Raw genomic sequence first — 23484 nt, 5'->3', positions numbered from 1 at the left:
CTCCGCACATGAGCAAAAAAAAAAACTCCACAAAGTGCGAAGAGATGGCAAACTATCTTGGAGAGATGACAAACTATCTCTCCGCACAGTGTGAAAAGAAAAATAAAAACTCTCGGGACTTTATTTGCAAGTTTCAATAGGCATTTTCTTAAACAATTTTTGAGCAATGCATTAAACACTTTAATTCCTGGCTTACAACCCGAAAGTATAATTTCATTGAAAATTGTATCCGCTTCCAATGTCCAAGAGCTGTTATCAAGCAAGTGAAAAATATTGAATTTGGGTGGTACCCTAGAGCTTCCATTTGTGAAAGCAATGTCATAGTACTATCAATATTCTCTTCTTTGCACAACTCACATATTGTTTCATTGTATGAATAACGAGAAAACTCCTTTCCAATATCATAAATATGATTTGCATGCTAAAGAAGACATAATTGATTTTGAGCCATGTTTTTCGACTCTTTTTCATTGTATATACGAAAAATTTACAATCTTAAATTTGACTTGTAATTAAGAAATTTGAAAACAACTTTCCGTACTGTGCAAAGAGTATTTTCCTCTATGTACTATGCGGAGAGTTGGTTTGTCATTTCTTCGCACTGTGCGGAGAGTTTTTTTTTTTTGCTCCGCACTGTGCAAAGAGTTTGCAAAATCCCCATACATGGTTCAACTTTTTTCGCACTGTGCGGAGATTTATTCTCTCTCCACACTTTTTTTACTCCGCACATGGTTCAACTCTCTACGCACTGAGTGGAGAGTTTTGCCATGGTGCGGACCAACTCTCCGCACTATGCAAAAAGATTAACTCTCTCCGCACAGTGCGAAGAGTTTTTTTGCTCTCCGTAACGTGTGAAGAGTTGGTTTGTCATCTCTCTACATTGTGCGAAGAGTTTTTTTTTACTCCGCACCGTGCGAAGAGTTTGCCAACTCTCCGCACATGATTCAACTCTCTCTGCACTGTGCGGAGAGGTTTTTTTTCTCTTTGCAACTTTTTTTATTTTTACTTCGTACTTGGTTCAACTTTCTCCGTAGAGTTTTTTTTTTCAATTTTACAATATTGAATTACACAAAATTTAGAAATATAATTTTCATATTCAATTCAATCATATCAACACTATCAAAGAATACAAGCAAAATAGTTTATATATTTTTTATTCAAGCATGAAATATACTAGTATATTTTTTCTAAATAACATACTTCTATGCAATTATAAAAATAATTTACAATAATTTTTTATATCTTGAAAATATTTTTAGATATTGCTTCAAAATTTTTTCAAAAAACTAAAATTTATACAATAATAAAAGTACTATAAATATAAAATTCGTGCAACGCACGTGATAACGACTAGTAATAAAAAATATGTTTGTGAGCAAATTGATTTCGAACGGGCTAATTTTGAACTTAACTTTTTCTTTTTTGGAAACAAATTTTCTTTTAACGTATGAGACACAAAACGGAAAAACAAACGGGAATTTCAACCATCCAATCATTCAAACGGTAACTTCAATCGTCGTCGTCCAACTCCATCCCACCTTTCCGAACACTATTTGTGCAGAAGATTTCCCATTCTCTCGATTTGTGGGCCGCCACGCTTATGAAATAACGCCATCCGCCACCAACCACCATGCCCACATCAGCACCACCACCGTCAAATTATCCTACCCGTTCCGAGGACTTGATCGGACGGCTAAATTCCGTCCACATACCCTGTGAGGCCAAGCTCAAAGCCCTAAGAGAGCTCAAGAACCAAATAATTGGAAATCGGACCAAAAAGATTGCCTTTTTGAAGCTTGGTGCCGTCCCCTCCCTAGTCTCGATTCTCTCTTCCGCCGTCGCCGAGAACGGTGGAAATTTGGAGTTCAATGAACCTGTTATAATTCAGTCTGCTGCGGCAATCGGTAGCTTTGCATGTGGGCTAGATGCCGGAGTTAATGCCGTTTTGGATGCCGGCGCATTTCCTCTATTGTTTGGTCTCGTATCTCATCCGAACGAGAAGGTATTGTTCCCCTATTTCTATTTTTCTATGTTCTGAAAAATTAGAAAATTTGAGTCAATTAATTTATTAGGTAATGAAGAAGTTGTTTTATAACACGCATCATTCGGTAATGAAAACAAATTCTTAAACAATTTGGAAAAACCTAATTAATAGGAAACTTGTATTGATTAACAAAGATTTGCTTGAATGTAGTTATTCTGAATTTGATTTCTTTTTCCTTTCTCGACAAAATTGAAAATTTGAGTTAGTTTTTGATACTAGGTTACAAAAGTGTGGTTTTCTTATGGTTAAAGTGTTGTCAGTCTATTTGTATATTTTCTGTTTGATTTTATGAAACATGACACTAAAATTTTGTTATACCAAGGGAAATTGAGTTTATTGTGAATCTATATATAATAAAGGAGTTTTGCTTACGTGGTGGTTGGATTAGGTGGTCAATATAATAAAGAGCTTGAGTTCAATTTCGCAGTCTTTAATTTCTCTACGGAGTTGGGAAATGGATATTAGTTAATTGATATGGGAATTATTTTTCGCTGTATGTGACGAGACAATAATCTAATTTTTTATCAGCTTATAAATGATGGTGCTTATGCAATCAAATTTTAGTTGTTGTTAGAATTTGTTTAGTCAAATAATTAAATTACTGGACGATGAGGGCAAACTAGTTACGAATTTGCAGTAGTTTATGATGAGTTGATTTTTCACCATGTGTTCAAGTTGAATTTTTTTGTGAGTAATGACTTGAGTAAGTGGGATTCCATTTGTATCATTTGTGAATCTATATGTAATTTTAGAGTGATGTGGGAAATTAAGCTACATTAATATTGAACAGTTCACTTCATGGTTGCTTAGATTTATAAATTCAAATGGTAGGTCAGTTCTGTGTGATTTATATCATAAAAGAAAAGAAAAAGAAAGAAGAGGAAGTGTAAATGAAACTTGTGGATCAATATTGCGTAGACAAGCCAATTCAAATTTCTACTTCAGCTTCTTTGTTATACTGTCAAATTTGTTCACTCTGAATCTATACTAATCCTATTTGGGAATACAGTCAAGCTTTTCTCAGGTCTCATAAAATTGAAACCATTTTCTTGCAGATTGTGGATGCCTGTGCTCGCTCCCTTAAATTGATTTATCAGTCAAAATTGGCTCCAAAGTATAATTTTCTTCTAGAGAAAAATATGGATTTCCTCCTTTCACTATTGAACAGCAAAAATGAGAATGTTACAGGACTTGGTGCAAGTATCATCACCCATTCATGCCACACAAGTTTGGAGCAGGAGACATTGAGTGAAGCTGGAGTTATAAAGAAGCTTATTAGTCTTCTTGGAGGTTCTTTAATTCAGAGGGATGCTAGTTTAGAATCTCTTGGAGCTATAATTAAGGAAAATCCAGTAGTAGTTTCAAAGTTTATGGGACCAGTAAATGGAAGAGCACTGAATGTTGTGACTGAATTGACAAAGGACAGGTATCCTCAGACGAGATTGCTAGCCTGTATGTGTTTGATCCTTATAAGAAATGCTTCTACGTGTTATCTTCAAGATGCAGGAATCAAGACTAAACTGATACTAATATTGCTCGAGCTTATTGATGATCCTGGTCAAGTTGGAGATGAAGCTCCCTTTGTTTTATCTAGTTTAATTGCAGAAAAAGAGGATCTACAAAAAATAGCATTTGACTCCAATATTGTTGATAAATTATGCAACCACTTAGAGAAAGGTTCGTTACAAGCCAAAAGCCTACAGGGGATATTTCTAGCATTGGCTGACTTGTGTTCAAAGTTGGAATGCTGCAGGGACAGATTCCTCTCTTTAAAGGTTGGTTATACCGATAACCTTGTTATGCATAAGTTCCATACGGTTGTTATGCATACACACTTCTTTAGACTTGATCAATTTTTTGAATTAACAAACAGTTTTCAATCAATTCACAGTTGCGACTAGAGAAAGACTAATATGTTGGGAAAGTCATTTATTTCCAGCCAACATTGTTTTCAAATATTGGTTTAATGCACCACTAGCTATGAAAAAGAACTAAACTGAATAAATTTCTTTAAGATGAAGAAACCACACGTGAGATACCTATCTACATTGTTTTCATCTCCAAGCCCCATAATTCTTGGTTACCTATACTATGTTCCTCTGAATAGGAAGCTAATTTGAGTCCTAACTTGATTCTTTAGATTTTCTTAGGCGGTCATTCCTGTAAGATAAGGATAAGAAATAGATTCTTTTCCTATTCTGTTAATTTCCATGTTCATATAATAAATATGAGGGTTCATGCACAAATTTACTTCAAAGTCTTGTTATCTTTCTTTATACAAATTAACTGAAAAATATTATCATTATTCTGCCTTTAGGAAGAATTTATAACCGGTTTAATTTATAAATAAAAGAGCTGTGGAAAAGTAGATAGTACTTGTGAGTCGAATGGTTGAAAATGAAGTTTGACTATTTATAAATTGATTTATAAGTTTTCCAAATAGAGATTATATTCTTTCCACTTTACTTTATAATCATTGTGTCACTGTGAAAATGAAGTTTGACTATTTATAAATTTATTTTTAAGTTTTCCGAACAGAGATTATATTCTTCCACTTTACCATATAATCCTTGCATCATTGTGTGTGTTTCTCAAGGGAGCAAGGGTGGATTGTTGTTGCAGGGTTGAGATTAAAAAAAAGTATAAGCCTCATGAAAAAGGGGCATATTCTCTTGATGATTTCTGAGAATTTAATCTATATCTGCCTTTTGAAGTCAAAGTTAATATGTTGACTCTCGTAGTTCTATGTTTGCCATATGGTCAATAAGGTTTTTAAGTGCTATTTGTACTTTCGAATGCAGGCATTCAATTTTTTAACAGATGTGCTGACTCATGATAGTCCTGAAGTACGCACTGCAGCTTGCATTTGCTTGAAAAACATTTCTCGCTCTGTCAAGGTTCGTGATACATGATGTTGAAGCAAAAGATTTCTGAGGCTCATATAATCTCTGGTGCTCTCTGCTAATAAAATATGATTCAGAATTTGAGTGCAGGTCATTTTATGAATGAAGTTGTCATCGTACCCTTGGTTCAGCTATTACATGACACTTGTACTTCTGTCCAGGTATACCTTGTTTCATTTTTTTTATTGACTTCCCGTTAACTATATCTGTAGTTTGGCTTTGATGCAAGGCAATTTTTGTCTTGCCTGCATTTTTTACCCCAGTTTATTCAGCCTATATTTGGCATCTTGACTCATTGTTTCAAGGAGTTTACAAACACCTGTCAAAAAATACTTTTTGTTAAACCATTTTTTATCCACAAATTTCGTAAACCCACAAATACTACACTTCTTCACCAATCATTTAACCCTGCTTATAAACACCTTACTAGACATACACCCTCAATCTAGTTGGTATATCATATTCTGATGGGATGAAATCATGAAATCTTTAAGATGTAGAAATAAGCTTAATATATCTTGATGTGGGTTGGTTGATATGAAATTCATGATCTTGTCATGGACGACCTGTGATTCTGAATTTGTTGGTGAGCTCAGTGCAAATATTGCATGGTTCTGGGGGAGCAAAAGATGGGAATATTAATGTTTGCAGTTTAGTGGATCACTGGGGAAAGTGTAAGGGCGATGTCGTCTCAATCCCTGCTGGAAGCAGCTTATAAATACACATGTAACTATTTTAAATGTGAAAATATTATTGAGTCTGTAGGTTCACTTTTGCTCTAACCCAAATCTCTGTTTATATAAGAATTAATATGATTGACATAAAATTCATGTTACTTGGCTAGTTAAGGAGTAAACTAACTGAAGGTTAACTGTTATATGTCAAAAATATCCTTTATAAGTTTTGTGTTATGGAGCTCAGTCCAATCATGGATCTGTTGATTGCCATTTCTTCTGTAGCTTCTCCTGATTAATTAGTATAAAGAAATTATTAACTATTCAATTGAGTGGTTAGTATCATCTATTAAGAATATTGAGTCTTACCATTCTTTTATTGGTGCTGCATGCATTTGAAATTATTAGCCACTGATGCATGATAAGAGTGCATCATTATAGTGAGATTTGATAAGATGTATACCATATACTATTAGACAACCATACAAAGATACTTAACAAAAATTTTCAGCATACGTAATAAGTATATTATGTATAAAATAGATCTGCGCATTAATATCCTAAATGCATTTTCTGCTTGTTTATTAATTGTAAACAAGGACGGCCTAGAAATTTAGCTGGAAAAAATCTGAAAACGGACAGTATTTCACAATACAACAGTTTCTTCAAAATCTCCCCCACATAATTTTCTTAAAAAATGTTCCATTTACTAAATTATGTCATATACTTATATAATAACATACCCTTCATATGAGCTCACTATACATACTGATATACCTATAGATCCACTAACTTTACATTTTAGCCGTCCTGGGATCTTGATCTATTTGAAACTAGCTAGAATTCATTTACTCATAGATCCTTTTCTGCAGGCATAAGATCTTTTTCCTTTATGTTCAGCAGAAATTACACGTTAGACAATGATTTTCGAAATAGATATCTATATTATGCTACAAGTGTTTTTGGGAAAAAAAAGGGGATCAGATCTAAACAATCCCCTTTTTTGGAACAAGAAGACATAAAGAAGCCATTGCAATTGCCAGAAATACTAGGCCTACTAAATGCACAAAAATAGAGGGAAAATTGAAAGTTGTTATAAAATAGAAGGTACCTCGATTTACTATTTGTACTCGCTAATATTTATTTTGTATAAAAAAGAAAATCTTATAATAATTATAATTAAAAGATCACTTAATAGCATCCTTGCCGAACTATTTGCTTTAAAACTACAATCACAAAAATCTCGCAGGCATTGTTTGTATTTCAGTATGTCCATCTTCTATATTTTGAAATGCGTTCCCAATAGAGAACTTTGAGTTTCCAGTCGGAATGGAAACCTGAGAGAGAAGTGCACTCCAACATTTTTCTGCTGATGTAGATCACGTACTTATGAGATTTCGATTTGTTGCATTGCATGACATATTCATTTATCTTTATTAGATCCACTTTTCTACAATGCTCATGGAGAATTTTCTGCATTTTAATAATTTTTTAACAAATTTTCTCCATTGCAATCGTATTTTTTGTTTTTGGTTTACTGAATATTCTTAATTAAACCGTTACTCTTCAGATCGCAGCATTGGGTGCTATCAGCAACATTGTGGTTGATTTTACTGAGCACAAGTCGACATTCATTCATTGTGGAGGCGTGAAACAGCTTGTTCAGCTATTGAAGTCAATGGATCCAACCATTAGGTTTAATGCCATGTGGGCTTTAAAGAACCTGATTTTCCTTGTAAACAGCATGTGTAAAGAAGAAATTCTCTTGGAACTATCGCCATCTATATTAATAAGCCTTATCTGTGGTAAATGTTGAGCATATTATTGTCATAAAAATGCAGCACTCATATGATACTCTATTCACCATCTGCAACTTTATTCTTTCTCAGACCCTGAAACTTCTGTCCAAGAGCAGGCTTTGGCTCTTGTTCGAAATCTGGTTGATGGTGCCATAGACTCTGTTGAGTATGTCTTTTCTGAGGAGGGCCTTCTGCTGAATGCTATTGGAAGACAACTGCAGAGCGCTTCAAAAGTTGAAGTTCTGATTCAAGTAAGAAGTGCTTTCGTGTTCGGACTTGAATCTCTGCTTAAAAAAGACGTACTTTATGTGAGCAAGTGGACTGCTGTATTTAAAAGTATGTTAACAACCTGTAGTGCAGTATCTCATGACCCCAACTGCTTCCCTTTTTTTATTTTTTTATTTATTTTTGACAGTTCTTATGACCGCAACTTCTAGTCCTCCATAAATAAAATAATCTCATAATTTAATAGAGAACAAAAAATTAACAAGTAAATGAGCATTAAATTGAAATATGTGAGCTTTGTTGTTTGATAATGGAAACACTCTTGGTCAAGTGTGTTCCATTTCTATGAAGCAAGGTAAGGCTGCTCCTCTTTACCTTGCGAAGTATCCCTTGTCTTTTGAGCTTTATAAAATTAAAACCCAAAGTATCTTCTTTTGCTTTCCACAAGGATGGGAAATCAAATATCCTCTAATCTTCCTCTCCTGAGCGATCTCATGGGGCTCAAGTGCACTGTCACCAAACTCATTTTTACGGACAATTTTCAGTAGCCTTTGTATATCTTAAGTCATGAACTCTAGCAATCCCAATTATCAACAGTGTTTTGAAGCTAGAAGCAGAGCATCTTCAGCTAATAATCCTTACCATCACTTGTAATGACCTGAACCTCAAACTTAGTTGTGAGCATTATTCAAGTAAAGGCAACATAAGAATGAAGGATAAAGGAAGAATGTGCCTTTCATTTTCTAGTGGGTTATACTAATTCACACGAGACATCCACTTCAGTGAATAGTTAAAGAAAAGCAAGCATCATTATTTGAGTTGATGAACTGCATTCGTCTTACACAATATTGATTACAAATTAAATTGAAGGCTATGAGTTAGTGACTTCTTAATACTGTCTCGTGCATATCAAAATAGGACAGCTTTTGCCTTTTTCATGTCAAATAATCTTTCTTTACATTAGTAACAAGTACATATATATTGGTACTGCACCTGTTTGCTGGAACTTGGTTATTTATAATAATATGCTTACATATGCTAAATGACTTGAAAAAAATGAGGAAAAGAGGATCTTATGTCACTCCCACTCTGATAATACAGAATTCTGATGAAGTAAATAGTGTAGGGCTTTCTACATCACATGTTTGGTAGATTTAGATATTTCAAACAACTTACCACTTGCATGTTTTTCTAGGGAATGTACGTCCTCAACAACGTGGCTTCTGGAAATGAATTCCACAAGGAAGCAGTCATGAACCTACTTTTTCCACATGCAGGCAGTGATACACAAACAATTTTGATTAAGTTTATGCAGAGTACTGACAGCCGATTACGAACAGCTTCTGTGTGGGCTCTTGTAAATCTCACTTTGACAAGCAGTCCAGGTGCAAATAGTCGGGTTATGAAACTGCAGAGAGCTGGCATAGTTTCTCAACTAAAGAATATGGCCAATGATCCATGCCTGGACGTGAAGGTCATTACAATATTGTCCTGGTTGGTATTTAAATCCAAAATGTTTATTAGCTAAAAGTTTTCTTCTCTGGCAGCTTCGAGCAAAAACAGCTCTTGGACAATCAATGATGTTTGTGGATCCTTCAATGGGAAAATTTGTTTTCACATGTTGATGACCGAGATTCTGGTGCAAGATAGTGCTTGTGATTTTCCGCGAGGGCATATCAGAACATGGGATGCCTCCATCAAGTTTTAGGTGAGTTCATTACGGCTCAATTGTCCAGATGAGCGCTATTTTTTATTTTTTTTTTATTTTTACTTGAATGATCACTTCCCACAAATTCATGCATATGCAATTTTTATTTTATTTATTTTATTTTATTTTTGTAAATAAGGGCATGGTGTATGTTTTAGTAGTTGCTGCATTTTTAAGATTGAAGGTTACTAGAGCAAATTTATCGGAATGTCAACATGTAATCATCGTTCGGTGTTCTTTGAAGCCAATATGTTGAATCATAATCTGCACGCTGTGTTGGTCATTTCCCTTTTCTGTACTTCTGAAAGGCTATTCATCTTTCCTCGAGCTCTTCATAAGTCGAATTAGCTTCATCATCATGTTCATTTTCAGGTGTAATCGTATTAATTTCTGATCTTTTTGTTTTGGATCCATGTTTTCGCTCTTCGATTAGTGGGGAGAGTGATGTTTGTCTTTATTTTTCTGTTTCTTTAATGTACCATTTTCCTTCTTTTGTTTCTTGCCATGTCCCAACATGCTCGTAATGGTTAAGAAATGCTCGTCTCAACCCACCAAATTTACATGTAATTAGACTGGTAAGACCCGAGCAACAATATAATCAGGGTGGAATCAGATTTATTCGAGGGGTGAAATTCACTGATCTTCTTTGAAGAAAAGAAAAATGATGGAATTAGACTAACTTGTGGAACCACCAAGATTGAGGAGGATTCATCTTGCCGCTCTTCGATTAGTGGGGAGAGTGATGTTTGTCTTTATTTTTCTGTTTCTTTAATGTACCATTTTCCTTCTTTTGTTTCTTGCATGTCCCAACATGCTTGTAATAGTTAAGAAATGCTCGTCTCAACCCACCAAATTTACATGTAATTAGACTGGTAAGACCCGAGCAACAATATAATCAGGGTGGAATCAGATTTATTCGGGGGGTGAAATTCACTGATCTTTGAAGAAAAGAAAAATGATGGAATTAGACTAACTTGTGGAACCACCAGGATTGAGGAGGATTCATCTTGTGAAGGTGGTTCAAGCTCTAGTCCTTACAGCTTTATACGTGGAAAATCAATTTCATTGCAAGCTCAAACACAAGAAAAGTGAGTAGCAAACATCAATATAGTTAATTTCTCTACTAAAGACAGATTGGTCAACAAAAGCTCATTTTGTATCACTCGCTAACTTAATGTTGAACAGGAGCGAGGAACGCACGGAGACACTGAAATAGAACATTTGCATTACATACGATCTTATGGACCAGTCATTCAAAATTTCATCAGTGCATGTTTGGTATACTGAACTGATTTACGAAACATATGCATGACATTGTCAATTTACATGTCTATTTCAAAATGTCAAACACTTTACTAATCTTCAACAATATTACAATAAGATGTTATGAAGTCAAACTCAATTCATAAAACATGTATCAACAATTGTAGAAGTTTAAATCGATACAAGAAGACTTTTTTTTCTTTTTTTTTTCTCCCTTAACAATGAAGATCATTTTATTTAGATATATCAAATGACTTGCAATGAAATTTGGAGATCTATAAAGCACGCTTTGTGAGAACATGAGCTACTCCATTTGTATCCCCTTTAATTAGTGAGCATTTTAATCCTGGCTGAGCTTATATGCAAGTTTAATTTACTTTTAAGTAAATTTTTATCTCTGAAGATGTTTCCAAAAGTAGTGTAAAATGAGGGGAAAATTCTTGGTGTTCACCATGGAAGCCATAATGGTGTCCATAATGCACACATAGAACCTCCTCCTATTGGAGGGGTGCCGAACATTATGGTGTTCATAATGTACACCAATCACATCCCAAAATGAGGCCCCCTAGTAAAGAATGCCAAATAGTACGAGCAGGGTTGTACCCATAAATTTAAAAGACTTTCATTTAATTGTGGAAGTTCAGAGATTCATGCACTGGGACCAAAAGGTGGTTGAAATTTGACCAGATGTGTGGAAAAATATTTGCTATTTTCTTGGCTTATTTCATTACCAGAATAATTTTCGAGGTCCAAAATAACTGTGGATCAATTTGGTGGTGCATAAAACAAGACAGAATATTCCCTACAGTCTTTTGGTCCTCAAAACTGATAAGAGTAATTTTTCATGGAATTTTATTTTATTTTATTTTATTACTTCTATGAAGATGATCTCGTAAAGACAAGATCTTGAATTGGCGAAATAGATGAGTGTTCGACTCTAGTTTCCAATTGACGAAAATATGAATTCTGTCAAGCCAAGGATGATGGATCGATATCTTGAACTAAGGGTACGTTTGATTGCAAAGATAAAGTTTGAATGGAAAGAAAACGAATTCAGGGAATTGAATTATTTAGAAATTGTTTTACTGGGAATTATCAATTATTGTATTTGATTGGTATAATTTTTCAAATGGAAGATGTTGAAATAAAAGTTTCTTTGGTGTTCGTTTGGATTTATTTTACATGAAAATTGTTGATTAAGGCATAAAATTTATTGATATTGGGGATAAAATTTATTTTCATTGCAAAAAAAAATCTATCTTTTAGTGTTCATTTGGCTTTATTTTATATGAAAATTGTCAATTAAAAGAAAATATTTTTTTACAATTAGGGATAAAATTTATTTTCATTGTCAAAAAAATAAAAAAAATAAAAAACGTAACAGTACCCTAGAAATCAAGCAAAATAAAGAAAATTGTAGCTTCCAAAAAAGCCAAATTCTATGGAAAAAATATGCTATCAAATAGCTAGAAAGTAAAAGTTGGAATTTCAATTCCATTTTTCCATGGGAAATATAGTGCTATCAAACATGGCCTAATTATAAATTGTGTTGTTTAAGTGATGATTAAATTCTTGTTTGGGCTCAATTTTAATTTAATGCATTTCTCTATTTCTTCTTTCAATCATACATTTTTTAGTAAAATAATATTACACATAAATTCAAAAAAATTACTTCTTTCCAAACCACATTTTCTTCTAAAAAATCACTATTTTAAAATATATTTTTCTAAAAAATTCATTAAAATGGAGCCTAAACTATTTTTAACTTGAATATATGTCCAAATGTGAAATTGAACCCACATCATACATCAACAAAAGTAATTGGATGATGAGATTTTAGGGCGGATATACCAAAATACCAAACTTTGCACCATTTTGATGAAAAACTCTCGGAGGTCATTTTCCCTAAAGAGTGACAAGATTGTATGGGGCATATCAAACAAAAAATAACTTCCCCTGCGGAGAGTGGCAAGTAGCTTTACTTAAGAGAGACTGGACTAGGTAAAGGTATGGTGCAAAGTCCATTTATAAAAAAAATTTAATAACGTAAAAAATAATAGTTAATGAATTTAATATTTTTATTAATTTAACATCATTATTTATTTAATAATTTATGTGATTGTAAAATAAGTAAAAATAATTTTTCAAATAAATAAATTATTAAGAATAAAAAAAGTAATGATTAAATACTATTTATTTGATGTAAATTTTGGCATAATGGTTGAAGATGAGTTTGGTTCAAGCTCTAGTGTAACATGATAATAAAATTCAAATTTTAATTTAAGGTTGGAGATGGTCATAGAACACGTCTCCACCTGTCTTCTTCAATTCAGACCATGAGTTGACGAGGTACCATAATTTCACTCCACCTTCTCTACTTTTCTCCACATGGCTTCACCTTATGATCTCAAAAAAAAAAAAAAAAAGGTTGAACCCCAACCTTAAGGGTCTTCCACCGCCCCTGCCCTAAAGTATCGTGAGGGAGGTAAATCGTAGGTTATGCCTCCAAGGGTATAGAGTGGAAGGCTGCTTATACACTTGCACTTACCCAAGAGCCAAATCCATATTTTAGGATTCGAACCCTTGACGCGACAGCCTCAAGCAAAGCTGGATTTCTCCACCCTCCTCTTTTACCACTTGAAGATGTGCCCTGGGGGCGGCTTCACCTTATGATCTCACACTTACGCCTCGTTGTTTTTCAATTGGCCGCGACACCAAAATAAATCAACTACAGGTCACGTCCTTGAAATCACACTATGGTGTGGTCAGTCTTACGGTAGTTGTTATTGATACGCCCCTCATATAACACCTCGCCTCAGTCGTCGGCCAAAGCGCGTAAGCGAGAGACACATCCAAAAACGGCGTAACAGCGTGTCCGCGGTGCAAGGTGCCAAAGGTGATACATTCCGAGGTGTTATATGTCCAAGGCGTCTCTTTCAAAGCATAATGTGGTCGAGGCATTATACTGCGATGAGGATGAGAGACACCTCCCCCGCCAGTTCCACAAATGCATCTTTTAGTCAAGATTATTTCTGTATCTTTAGGAAAGATTGATGTGACATATCTGGCCCGAAAAAAAAAAACCAGAAAGGAAAAATCTGCTGCTTGTTTGGCAGCTATTTTGAAGCTGCCGGTTAGCTGCTAAACAGGTAGCTAAGAGAGGAAATAAATAATAATAATAATAAATTTCAGAAAATCGAGCCGAAAGCTTGGGTAGAGCCTTAATTTTTTGGCCGAGCTTTTGGTCGAGTCAGCTCGGTCAAAAAAAAAAAAAAAAAAAGCTCGAGCCGGAAATTTTAGCTCGCGAGGTGGCTCAGCTTGGCTCATTGACATCCCTATGATGTTAGCAAACACACCACTTAAATAGTTTAACATCACGTCTAGTTGAGTTTCAATGTCAATGTCAGCTCCTAAAACCTCCATTTTTCATAAACAATACAATCATTTTCATTATACGAATTTTAATTGGCATCCTAAGTTTCATCCGCTTATTATGTAGAGTGTGGAAGGCCTTGTACCTTCCTTTCCTGCCTTGTGATTGAACATGTTCTTAAAGCTCTGCATGATATCATATGAGGTCTCAATGTGGTGCTCAATATGTAGCAACAAGCAAGCTTGTTGCCCTCACCGCTTATGATGTTGAACCTTAAGTTCATCGTCCACTTTGTTCTTGGGTAAGCCATCACATTCTTCTTCGAGAACATAGTCACAATACGTTCCCAATCAATATGGTTTTCATCAAAAAGCGTGTTTTGGTCAAAATAGACCTCAAAGGATTGAGAGTCATGGTCATGTTGACCCGGGTCTCCATTTTTTTCCTCTTTATTTGCCGAAAATAAGTTTAAAAAAAATTGCAACCTTAGGAGAGAGTATTCAATTTGGAGTTTTGAAGACTTTTTTAAGTGAATGACTTTTGTAATATTAATAAATTTTTATTGACTTTTACAGACTTTTCACATAATCAATGAAATTGTTTCCTAGATTTCTTGAAACTTTCCTTTAAAGACTTTCAAATTTTTTAAATCTTAGTTAAACGTGTGGAATAGATAAAATTCTATATAATTCATTTAACTCTGACAAACTTTCATTAAATAAAATATGTATGACCAAGTAATTTCGAACACAGTAGAAATTTTTCATGTCAATAATAATCTCTGAAGAGAAGGTAAAAAATATTAGTCACCTCAATCAGAAAAATAAATTATTAAAAAATATATATAACATTTCAATACACATTGATGAAAAAAATCTTTAATGTTCAGTATTTATTAATATGTTCCAACATGTAGGAAATTATTAAATTAAACAAGCAATCAATATATAATCTAATTACAAATTAATCTATTTTTATTACGAAATTTTAATTAAAAAGTTGATCATTTTCATGAGAAATTTGAGAAAAAAAATGAAAAGGAGAGAGAAAAATCCTATAAGAATTTTAATTTAGAAATTGATTTTTTTATTGATAATGAGATAATGAAGAAAAAGAAGAGAAAGAAAAAGAGAAATGAAAATTTTAAAAAGAGAATAATAATAATAATAGTATTTTGAAGAGATAAAAATATTGATTTTTAATATCGTGGCTCTAAGGTCATAAAATGAAAGAGGAAAAAGAAATATAGAAATAAGAAAAATATTATAGATTGAAAGGAATCTAATTACAAATTAATCTATTTTTATTACGAAATTTTAATTAAAAAGTTGATCATTTTCATGAGAAATTTGAGAAAAAAAAATGAAAAGGAGAGAGAAAAATCCTATAAGAATTTTAATTTAGAAATTGATTTTTTTATTGATAATGAGATAATGAAGAAAAAGAAGAGAAAGAAAAAGAGAAATGAAATTTTTAAAAAGAGAATAATAATAATAATAATAGTATTTTGAAGAGATAAAAATATTGATTTTTAATATCGTGGCTCTAAGGTCATAAAATGAAAGAGGAAAAAGAAATATAGAAATAAGAAAAATATTATAGATTGAAAGATTTTTTTTTTTCTTTTTCATTGGTGAAAGTCTTCCAAAATTTTTGGGGTGAATGATAAATTTTTAGTAAGATCTTGTATATGTAGTTTATATTTAAAAGTTAATACTTCAACGATTTAATAAAGATCACTAAAAGTTAATGTCATTTTAAATACCTCGTGACTTTTATAATCTCAATTTATTAACTCAGGACTCTTAAAAACTTTATAAAAAGTTATATTGAATACACCAAAATTTTTATAGAGTCTCGAAGAGACGAGATTGAATATACCTAAATTATTTAATTATATAAATATTTTGAAACTCTAATTAAATAGACCCTCTCAAAGGGATTCATTTACATATCCAATAAGGTGATAGATTCGAACATGAATACATGCTCTCTACTTCAATTGTTACCAACGTTATATTTTAACTGAATGCTCTCATAGAAACCATTATCCTTTAACAAATTTAGATAATCCATAAGACAATTACATATTAATTTCTATAGCACAATCTGCTATAAATTAATTCACACTTTACTTGGTTCATTCAATAAAATTTCAGGTGAATCAGCATCATTCCTCCTAAACGTACAATGCCCATGGTTAAAATAAACCGCATTCCCAAATTTAAGACCCTACGACACAGATAAAGTGTCAACCTCTATGAATCGATCTATAACAAATCACTATCAATCAAAATATATATGTATCTTCCATGCTTCTGCACGATTACATAACATTATTATTATAATGCGATCGGTTGACTTTAGAAGCTACTCAAATATGCAATGAATAACTAATTCAAAATAAATAAACATTTTATTTATTACTAGAAAAGACAATGTTATAAATTATAGTTATGTGCTAATACTATTAAGCATCCAGCCACAAACTTATACAAAAGTAAAATATTCCTCGTGATTGTAGAAAAGAAAGTTACTTTTTCTAATGGTTGACTATGAAAAGCTATTATATATCATTAGCATGATAGCATCTGGCCTTTTATTTACTTATTAAATGCTACACCTCTACCAAGCATAAATTTTCTCCTAAATTTATCTAAACATGCACGCGTAGATTAAATCTTTCTCCACTTAACGTAGATAACTTGTTTTTTGGCTTAGCGAACATGCTCTTTATCTATCGTTTTTAGGGATGGCTACACATTTTGGTTTAAATAAGAAAACGATTGAACTTAATGTAAATACGCATTCTGCACTAGGATCAAACGATTCTATCAAACTATGCAATATGTTCATGCAGTGATACCTAATTCACAAGCATGCTCCACGATGATTGCGTCAACTCACAAAATATTCTTCTCATCGTAGCTAAAACACGTTCCATAATTGATTGGTTCTAGTTTATTCCACTCGTATTTTTCTTTACTTTTCAAGTGTAAATATTAAGATGATTTCATCTTAAAACATCTGTCTTATTAACGTGTTGCTTGTTGTGCAAATGTTGATTTTCGAATATGTGAAATTATAGTTATGTGCTAATACTATTAAGCATCCAGCCACAAACTTATACAAAAGTAAAATATTCCTCGTGATTGTAGAAAAGGAAGTTACTTTTTCTAATGGTTGACTATGAAAAGCTATTATATATCATTAGCATGATAGCATCTGGCCTTTTATTTACTTATTAAATGCTACACCTCTACCAAGCATAAATTTTCTCCTAAATTTATCTAAACATGCACGCGTAGATTAAATCTTTCTCCACTTAACGTAGATAACTTGTTTTTTGGCTTAGCGAACATGCTCTTTATCTATCGTTTTTAGGGATGGCTACACATTTTGGTTTAAATAAGAAAACGATTGAACTTAATGTAAATACGCATTCTGCACTAGGATCAAACGATTCTATCAAACTATGCAATATGTTCATGCAGTGATACCTAATTCACAAGCATGCTCCACGATGATTGCGTCAACTCACAAAATATTCTTCTCATCGTAGCTAAAACACGTTCCATAATTGATTGGTTCTAGTTTATTCCACTCGTATTTTTCTTTACTTTTCAAGTGTAAATATTAAGATGATTTCATCTTAAAACATCTGTCTTATTAACGTGTTGCTTGTTGTGCAAATGTTGATTTTCGAATATGTGTTAATCCATATAAATTCATATAAAATAACTAAATACTTGGCCTAATCAAGAGGTTAAAAAACTTGATTATATAGCTAGAATCGAGAATCTAGTTAAAATTGTCCATTCAAATCAATCAAAATTTGACGACTAATTTTGTTTTTTTGGTCCAATTCGAACAATTTCGAGAAAAGTACATCCACCCCTATACATGTTTGGAAAATGTTTATAAAAAATTAAATTATAAATAAATAAAAATAATTAGATAATGTTAGTGTGTCTGTGTAAATAAAAAAATAATTTTGTCAAACCAACTTAAAAATTATTTAGAAAGTCAATGTAAATCAACAGAGTGGTGCATTGGTCATCATGAGGTCCATCGCATTATAACCTTGCCTCATTATGATGTACAAAATTTTAATTTTTTTTAGTGTACAAATTCAAATATTTTATTATTTATAAAGAAAAATGTCTGAATCTAACGAGCAACGTGGCTTGGAATCTACCGTGATTACGGGGCCCACAAAAAGCCACGCGTACCAAGATTCTCGCGCGTGTAAGTAGGCTTATAATCTGTCAATCCCATTTTTCAATTCTATTGAAATACTGATAACATCACCCCGCCTTTTAAAACTTGTTGATCATATATTTAATCTTTCATGTATTATTTTATTTGATACCGAAAATTGTCTTCTTCTTCTTCTTCTTTTTTTTTTTTAATTAATAAGGTTGCACGAATTTTTTTTAGACGTAAAGTTCTATTTCATTTCAAAAATTAAAATTCTTTATTAGAATATGTTTCTTGAAATAGTGTCCCGCTTTTTTTAATAAAATTTAGAGATTTTATAGAAACTTTGGACTGAAATATTTTGAAACTATTGCAGTTAAATTGTCGCTTTATTGTAGACTTCAATGAAAAATTAAAATAATTACAGACTTTAACACTTATAGTAGTGAAAATTAATAAGCAATTAGAATTTAATTATTGTTAGACATCTTTTCTAAAATAAAATAATATACTTATAAAACAAATTAAAAATAATTCCATGTTCTACTATAGTTTCATATTCTATTTCCTTGTAACCTAAAATTAACCAACAACAATAAATTCAATTCTGTCCAAAAATAAATAAATAAATTATATATACGTATTTTGGGTTAATTTCTCAATAGTGCACAAAACCAAGAAATAATTCCGAAAAATAAAATAATGACATCACAAACACAGGTGTCACTGTGTCAAACGTAGGTGCAAACTGCAAATATTACTTGGGGTATGAATTTTAGGTGTTTTATAGGGTGATTTTAGTAGAATTTAGCCAAATTCTATGTCCCCAAGATTTTAAGCATGGATGCCTCTCCTGCAGTTTTATAAAATGCAGTTTACATAGTATCACACCCCTATATCACTACCAATTCCAATACAGACACAAGTGCTACTCTTTTCATTTTCTCTCTCTCTCTATACGATTCTCTGTTATAGTAATACCTAAGAATTGAAGGGTTTCTTTATCAGCATCAGACTTTTCTTTAACTGGTAAATTGTTTTACAAAATCTGAATATCTTCATTTGCATGTGAGTATTTATATGTATGTAGTGAATTCGTGATATGTTTTTTTTTATTTTTTTTATTTTTTATTGGTGCTGTGTGTGATTTATGTTTGACTTAATTATGAAAAGTTCTACTTTTGGCGTCGTTTGATTGGAATAAGAAGTATCTTTAGGTTGAAATGTCAATAATTTTTGAAGAATCAAGAATTAAATGCTTTACCTGTAATTGGTAAGAAATATATATGATTCGATAGTTATTGTCTTGATTCTTGGAAATGTAAGAGGAAGAGATGACTTCTCCTATTTGAGTTAATTTCCGGTAGATGTAGTAATGAACTGAATAGATGGCGAAAAATGATTAGATAATTTTTCTGTTTGTGTTAATTTCCGGACGATTTAGCAATGATTCGCGAATTGGATACCAATTGAAAACTGGAATCTTAATCGGGAGGCACTTAATTATGTTTATACAATTTAATAGCACGACGAAAGTCCAAAGCAACTCTGAAGTAGTAGAGTTTGAAGTATTGTGATTTTTGAGACTATCTGGTCTTACTATTACTCAATTGAACAGTGTTTAGCAACTGATTCTTGTGTGATTTTTTTGGTTCCAATGCACAATGTTGATGATGCAAAAAACATATCTGACGATAATGCTCTTTATTCTTAATTCTCCTTTTTGACTGACATTGTTTGTCCCGTTTCATCAGAAAGGGCATAAATAAAGTTACTTACAGGTTCCTCAGAGAAACCAGGGAAGCATGCACTCCAATTCCAAGAATTCAAACCTCAGAGAATCCAGTTTTTATGAGGTTTCAAATTCCACATTACTTTCCGAACCTTGGTGGAAAAAAACTGGATACAGTTCCTTCCCAACAGTAATGATGCAAGGAAATGCATCAGATTCAACGTCATTGGAGCAAGCTATGGATGGCCAATCACACTCTGAGGATGGCACGAATGATGGAGATGCTGCTGCGGCCAAACAATCACGTTGTAATATTCCTCCGCATCCAGGTGTCTGATTAAACCATAACCATTAAGGAAGAAGTTCTTCATTTTTAAATTTATTTCTGAGAACTATCTCTGGTTGCTGACATATTTTTTCATGATATTTGTCTCATTTTAAAGATTAAATCAATGGAGTTTTATAATTTGATATAGATTTAACCACATGCAATCTAGAAGTGTCCTACTTCTTACTACACACTGTTCGACTTTACGTCCTTTTCTTTTTGAAATCAACAGCACCATTTTGGAAAGTGATGGCTATATTTTTAACTTTGAACAAGACATGCTGTTTTAAAAGGTGCCAAAGAGATGTATAATGTTCTGTGTTTAAGGGGTGGCCTTGTAGAATTGTTTGTATTAGTTTTTATTTAATGTAAAAAGTAGAGTCAATCATCTTGAAACAAAAAATTGAGTTACGATGAATCATATATTTGTCTCCATACGATCAAATATCTTGTAGATTGCCTGCTTGATATTGATTGGTTGAGCATCTTTCCACGAGGGGTGGCATCAAAGTTGGTCACCAGCAACTCAGGCCTTGCTAAATTTTATATTTATCAACATTGCTTTCAAGTTTCTGTGACCGGACTCAACTGACTTATAGAACTTGTGAATCGGGCAATGATTATGTTTTCATGTCCTCTGAGCGCTGAACTTATATGATTAGTTTTACATGTAGGAAGCTATGAGTTGACTGAATGACATTTGTTTGCCAGTCTAAAGTGTACATCCATTCAGAAACAGTAATATTTGGGATTCTTTATGGATTCAAATGTGTATTGAATACATACATGTGAAAATTAGAACAAATGAAACACGCCCTTTTATTTGAAACTGATAGCTGGGGATGCAACATGGTATGCGGAAATAGAAGAGAGGGAAGTAGAAAAATACTGAGGGAAGTAGAAGAACAAGAGAAAGAGAGAATCTTAGAGAGGCAATTAGATATCAATTCAGTTCCATATGTATAATTCTAAAAACCAACTTCTGTTTATGCTTAACATCCTTGATAAAAATTTAGAAGTTACCGAATTATGAAAATTGAAAATTACCTGATTGTAAGCTAGAAAGTATGTAAAGGAAATAAAGAAAATCAATCAAGACAAATTCTGAAGTATTTTTTACTCTTTTGCCTAAAATGATTGTCTAGTCAATGGCAAGTCGTCCGGACTATACATAAGGATCTCAATTAATCTATGATTTTGCTAGAGCATTTGCATAATACTTGGAAGTTTTTTACACCATATCCTCTTTTCTCTAGTACTATATCTGTTCTCTAGCTGTATGTTCGTTAAGATGCAGCAAGTATATTACATAAGCATCCTATTTTCCCGTATAGCATTGTGACATCGTGGTTGATCGTGTCATGCTTTATCATATAAAGTACTTGCTATTAATCTCCAGTGTCTTAAAAAATGAAGATCAAGATAAGTTGGTTTCTGTGGATTTGTCAAATCCAAGCTACAGGGGTGTGGAATGTAGGAATCTGGGATTCAACAAATGATTTGGTGAGATGATGCAAGTTTTGCGTGTTTCTGTTAGGGTGAAAATTCTATTTCTCATTAAAATCAGCAGTATGCCAAAGTGGTTTCTTTCAATTATGGATTATATGTTGGAGCCATGTGATTATGACTTTCGGAGTACGTCTAGAAGGATTGAATAGATAATACTTTAGTTTTTTTTCTATTTCAGCGTCGTCCAAAACTGTGTATTCCACCTTAATGAACATGCCAATATGATTTGAATATACTACTTAGAATGCTAAAGCTCACTGATATCAATGTAATTGCTAAAGTTTTTATTAAGTATTTAAACTCTGTGTCCTTCCATTTCTTATGAAATTTAAAATTTTAAATACTCATGACATCTTTTTCCAAGATCAGATAGAAATTATGGAGTGGAAGATCCTAATTTACCACATGGTTCTTTGACCATACGTCCAAGGAGTTTCGACAACCTAGTGCAGCCCCCACATCAGGAGTTTGTTGGGCACTCGATCGTAAGGATATAGACTCGAAAAATATGTTGTTTGTAGATTATTTCAGTATATTAATTAAGTTTTGAAATGAAAATGATTTTAGTTTATGATGGTTTTGTGACTATTTTTCAGGCCTGTGCTTCGAATCCGCGTGACCCATATCATGGAGGAATGATGGCAGCTTATGGTCAGCCTTTGGTGCGTTCAAGAAGTGAATTTATTTCTCAATCTGAGTCTTTCTTTCGATAATTAAATAGCTGGCCGAGAAGGGTGTGTGAATATTAAATTTTCTTGTATGAAGCTGTTCAAATGCAATTTGCACTCCAAGTTCTTAGCTTTTGAAAATAAACTACAAAAAACGACGCATTGTACGACTAAATTGGAACATTCATAAACGGGTTGGCATGTCTTTGAAATATGGTATGTCACTTGACAGTGTTCTCTCTCCTCTGTTTACCTTTTTTACTTTGATGGATCAATAAATACATTGCTGTTCTATAATCTGATTCGAGTTAGTCAAGTCAATATTATTGTTTTGTTAGTTTTTCTTTGGGAGGATTTTGAATCTTGTCTCATTGTTGTTTGACATTTTAGGAATGTTTGTTCCAATTAGTTTGTTATTTGTCACGTAAACTTGTTCCAAAAAAAAAAATGTTTAAGCTAATAAACTATTGTTTTGATCAGGTTCCTCCTGATTTATTGGATGTGCATCAAGCCAGAATACCTTTGCCTCTTGAGATGGCACAAGAGCCTGTTTATGTGAACGCCAAGCAGTACCATGGAATTTTGAGGAGAAGGCATTTGCGTGCTAAAGCGGAACTCGAGAGCAAGGCAATAAAATCTCGAAAGGTTGGTTTTGCCATTGTTTTCTTTCTACTTTAGCCTCTGGCTATATTCTGCTTGTGTGGATTCTCTCAGTGTTGAAATGGATATATTAGGAACTTGAGCTTGTCTCATGATGTCTTTGTTCTTCTCCTGTTTTTCTATGATAAGTAATTGTTATTGAAGACTGAATTTATGTAAATAAATGCGTCCCTTCTCAAACAACTTGATATTTTTTAAATGATATGGTTCAATATAGATCAGTGTGTGCAAAAGTCCTCATTTCTTCTCAAAATTGGTCATGTGTTAGGCATTTGATGCAAAATTAATCTGGGAAGCCTGAAGTGTTCGAAAGAAAACACCGACATATAGTTGAAGAACGTGGAATGTGAATAACCCACCTTTGAATTGAAATTGAGATACTGATGCAAGTTCTTCCC

The 23484-nt window shown here is 32.8% G+C and overlaps 2 protein-coding genes across 6 annotated transcripts; both read left to right on the top strand.

The window, feature by feature from the left end:
- The first annotated feature begins 1437 nt into the window (after nucleotides 1–1437).
- Nucleotides 1438–10702, top strand: LOC111377208 (armadillo repeat-containing protein 8-like). Of its 4 annotated transcripts, XR_002699675.1 has the most exons (10): nucleotides 1441–2002; nucleotides 3100–3819; nucleotides 4846–4941; nucleotides 5025–5108; nucleotides 7192–7426; nucleotides 7511–7671; nucleotides 8841–9119; nucleotides 9193–9353; nucleotides 10343–10441; nucleotides 10539–10702. XR_002699675.1 is itself a non-coding variant. In XM_023000267.1 (8 exons), exons 1-8 carry the CDS (start codon nucleotides 1631–1633, stop codon nucleotides 9268–9270), a joined length of 2025 nt encoding a protein of 674 aa, XP_022856035.1. In that variant the 5' UTR covers nucleotides 1441–1630; the 3' UTR covers nucleotides 9271–9850. The 4 variants fall into 4 exon arrangements, 1 of the variants encoding a protein (XP_022856035.1); XR_002699676.1 differs by lacking the exons at nucleotides 10343–10441; nucleotides 10539–10702 and adding an exon at nucleotides 9493–9850; XR_002699677.1 differs by lacking the exons at nucleotides 10343–10441; nucleotides 10539–10702 and having other exon boundaries at nucleotides 1438–2002; nucleotides 7511–7756; nucleotides 9193–9850.
- An 8375-nt stretch (nucleotides 10703–19077) lies between these two features.
- LOC111377207 (nuclear transcription factor Y subunit A-1-like) lies at nucleotides 19078–23458 on the top strand. 2 transcript variants are annotated; one of them, XM_023000266.1, is made up of 5 exons: nucleotides 19078–19218; nucleotides 19971–20250; nucleotides 22128–22243; nucleotides 22355–22420; nucleotides 22907–23458. In XM_023000266.1, exons 2-5 carry the CDS (start codon nucleotides 19995–19997, stop codon nucleotides 23102–23104), a joined length of 636 nt encoding a protein of 211 aa, XP_022856034.1. In that variant the 5' UTR covers nucleotides 19078–19218; nucleotides 19971–19994; the 3' UTR covers nucleotides 23105–23458. The 2 variants fall into 2 exon arrangements, with proteins under 2 accessions (XP_022856034.1, XP_022856033.1); XM_023000265.1 differs by having other exon boundaries at nucleotides 19944–20250.
- The last annotated feature ends 26 nt before the right edge of the window (nucleotides 23459–23484 follow it).

The sequence above is a fragment of the Olea europaea genome, unplaced genomic scaffold (assembly GCF_002742605.1).
Source record: "Olea europaea var. sylvestris unplaced genomic scaffold, O_europaea_v1 scaffold1622, whole genome shotgun sequence".
Taxonomy (NCBI): domain Eukaryota; kingdom Viridiplantae; phylum Streptophyta; class Magnoliopsida; order Lamiales; family Oleaceae; genus Olea; species Olea europaea.
This window is presented reverse-complemented; position numbering and strand designations above follow the sequence as displayed.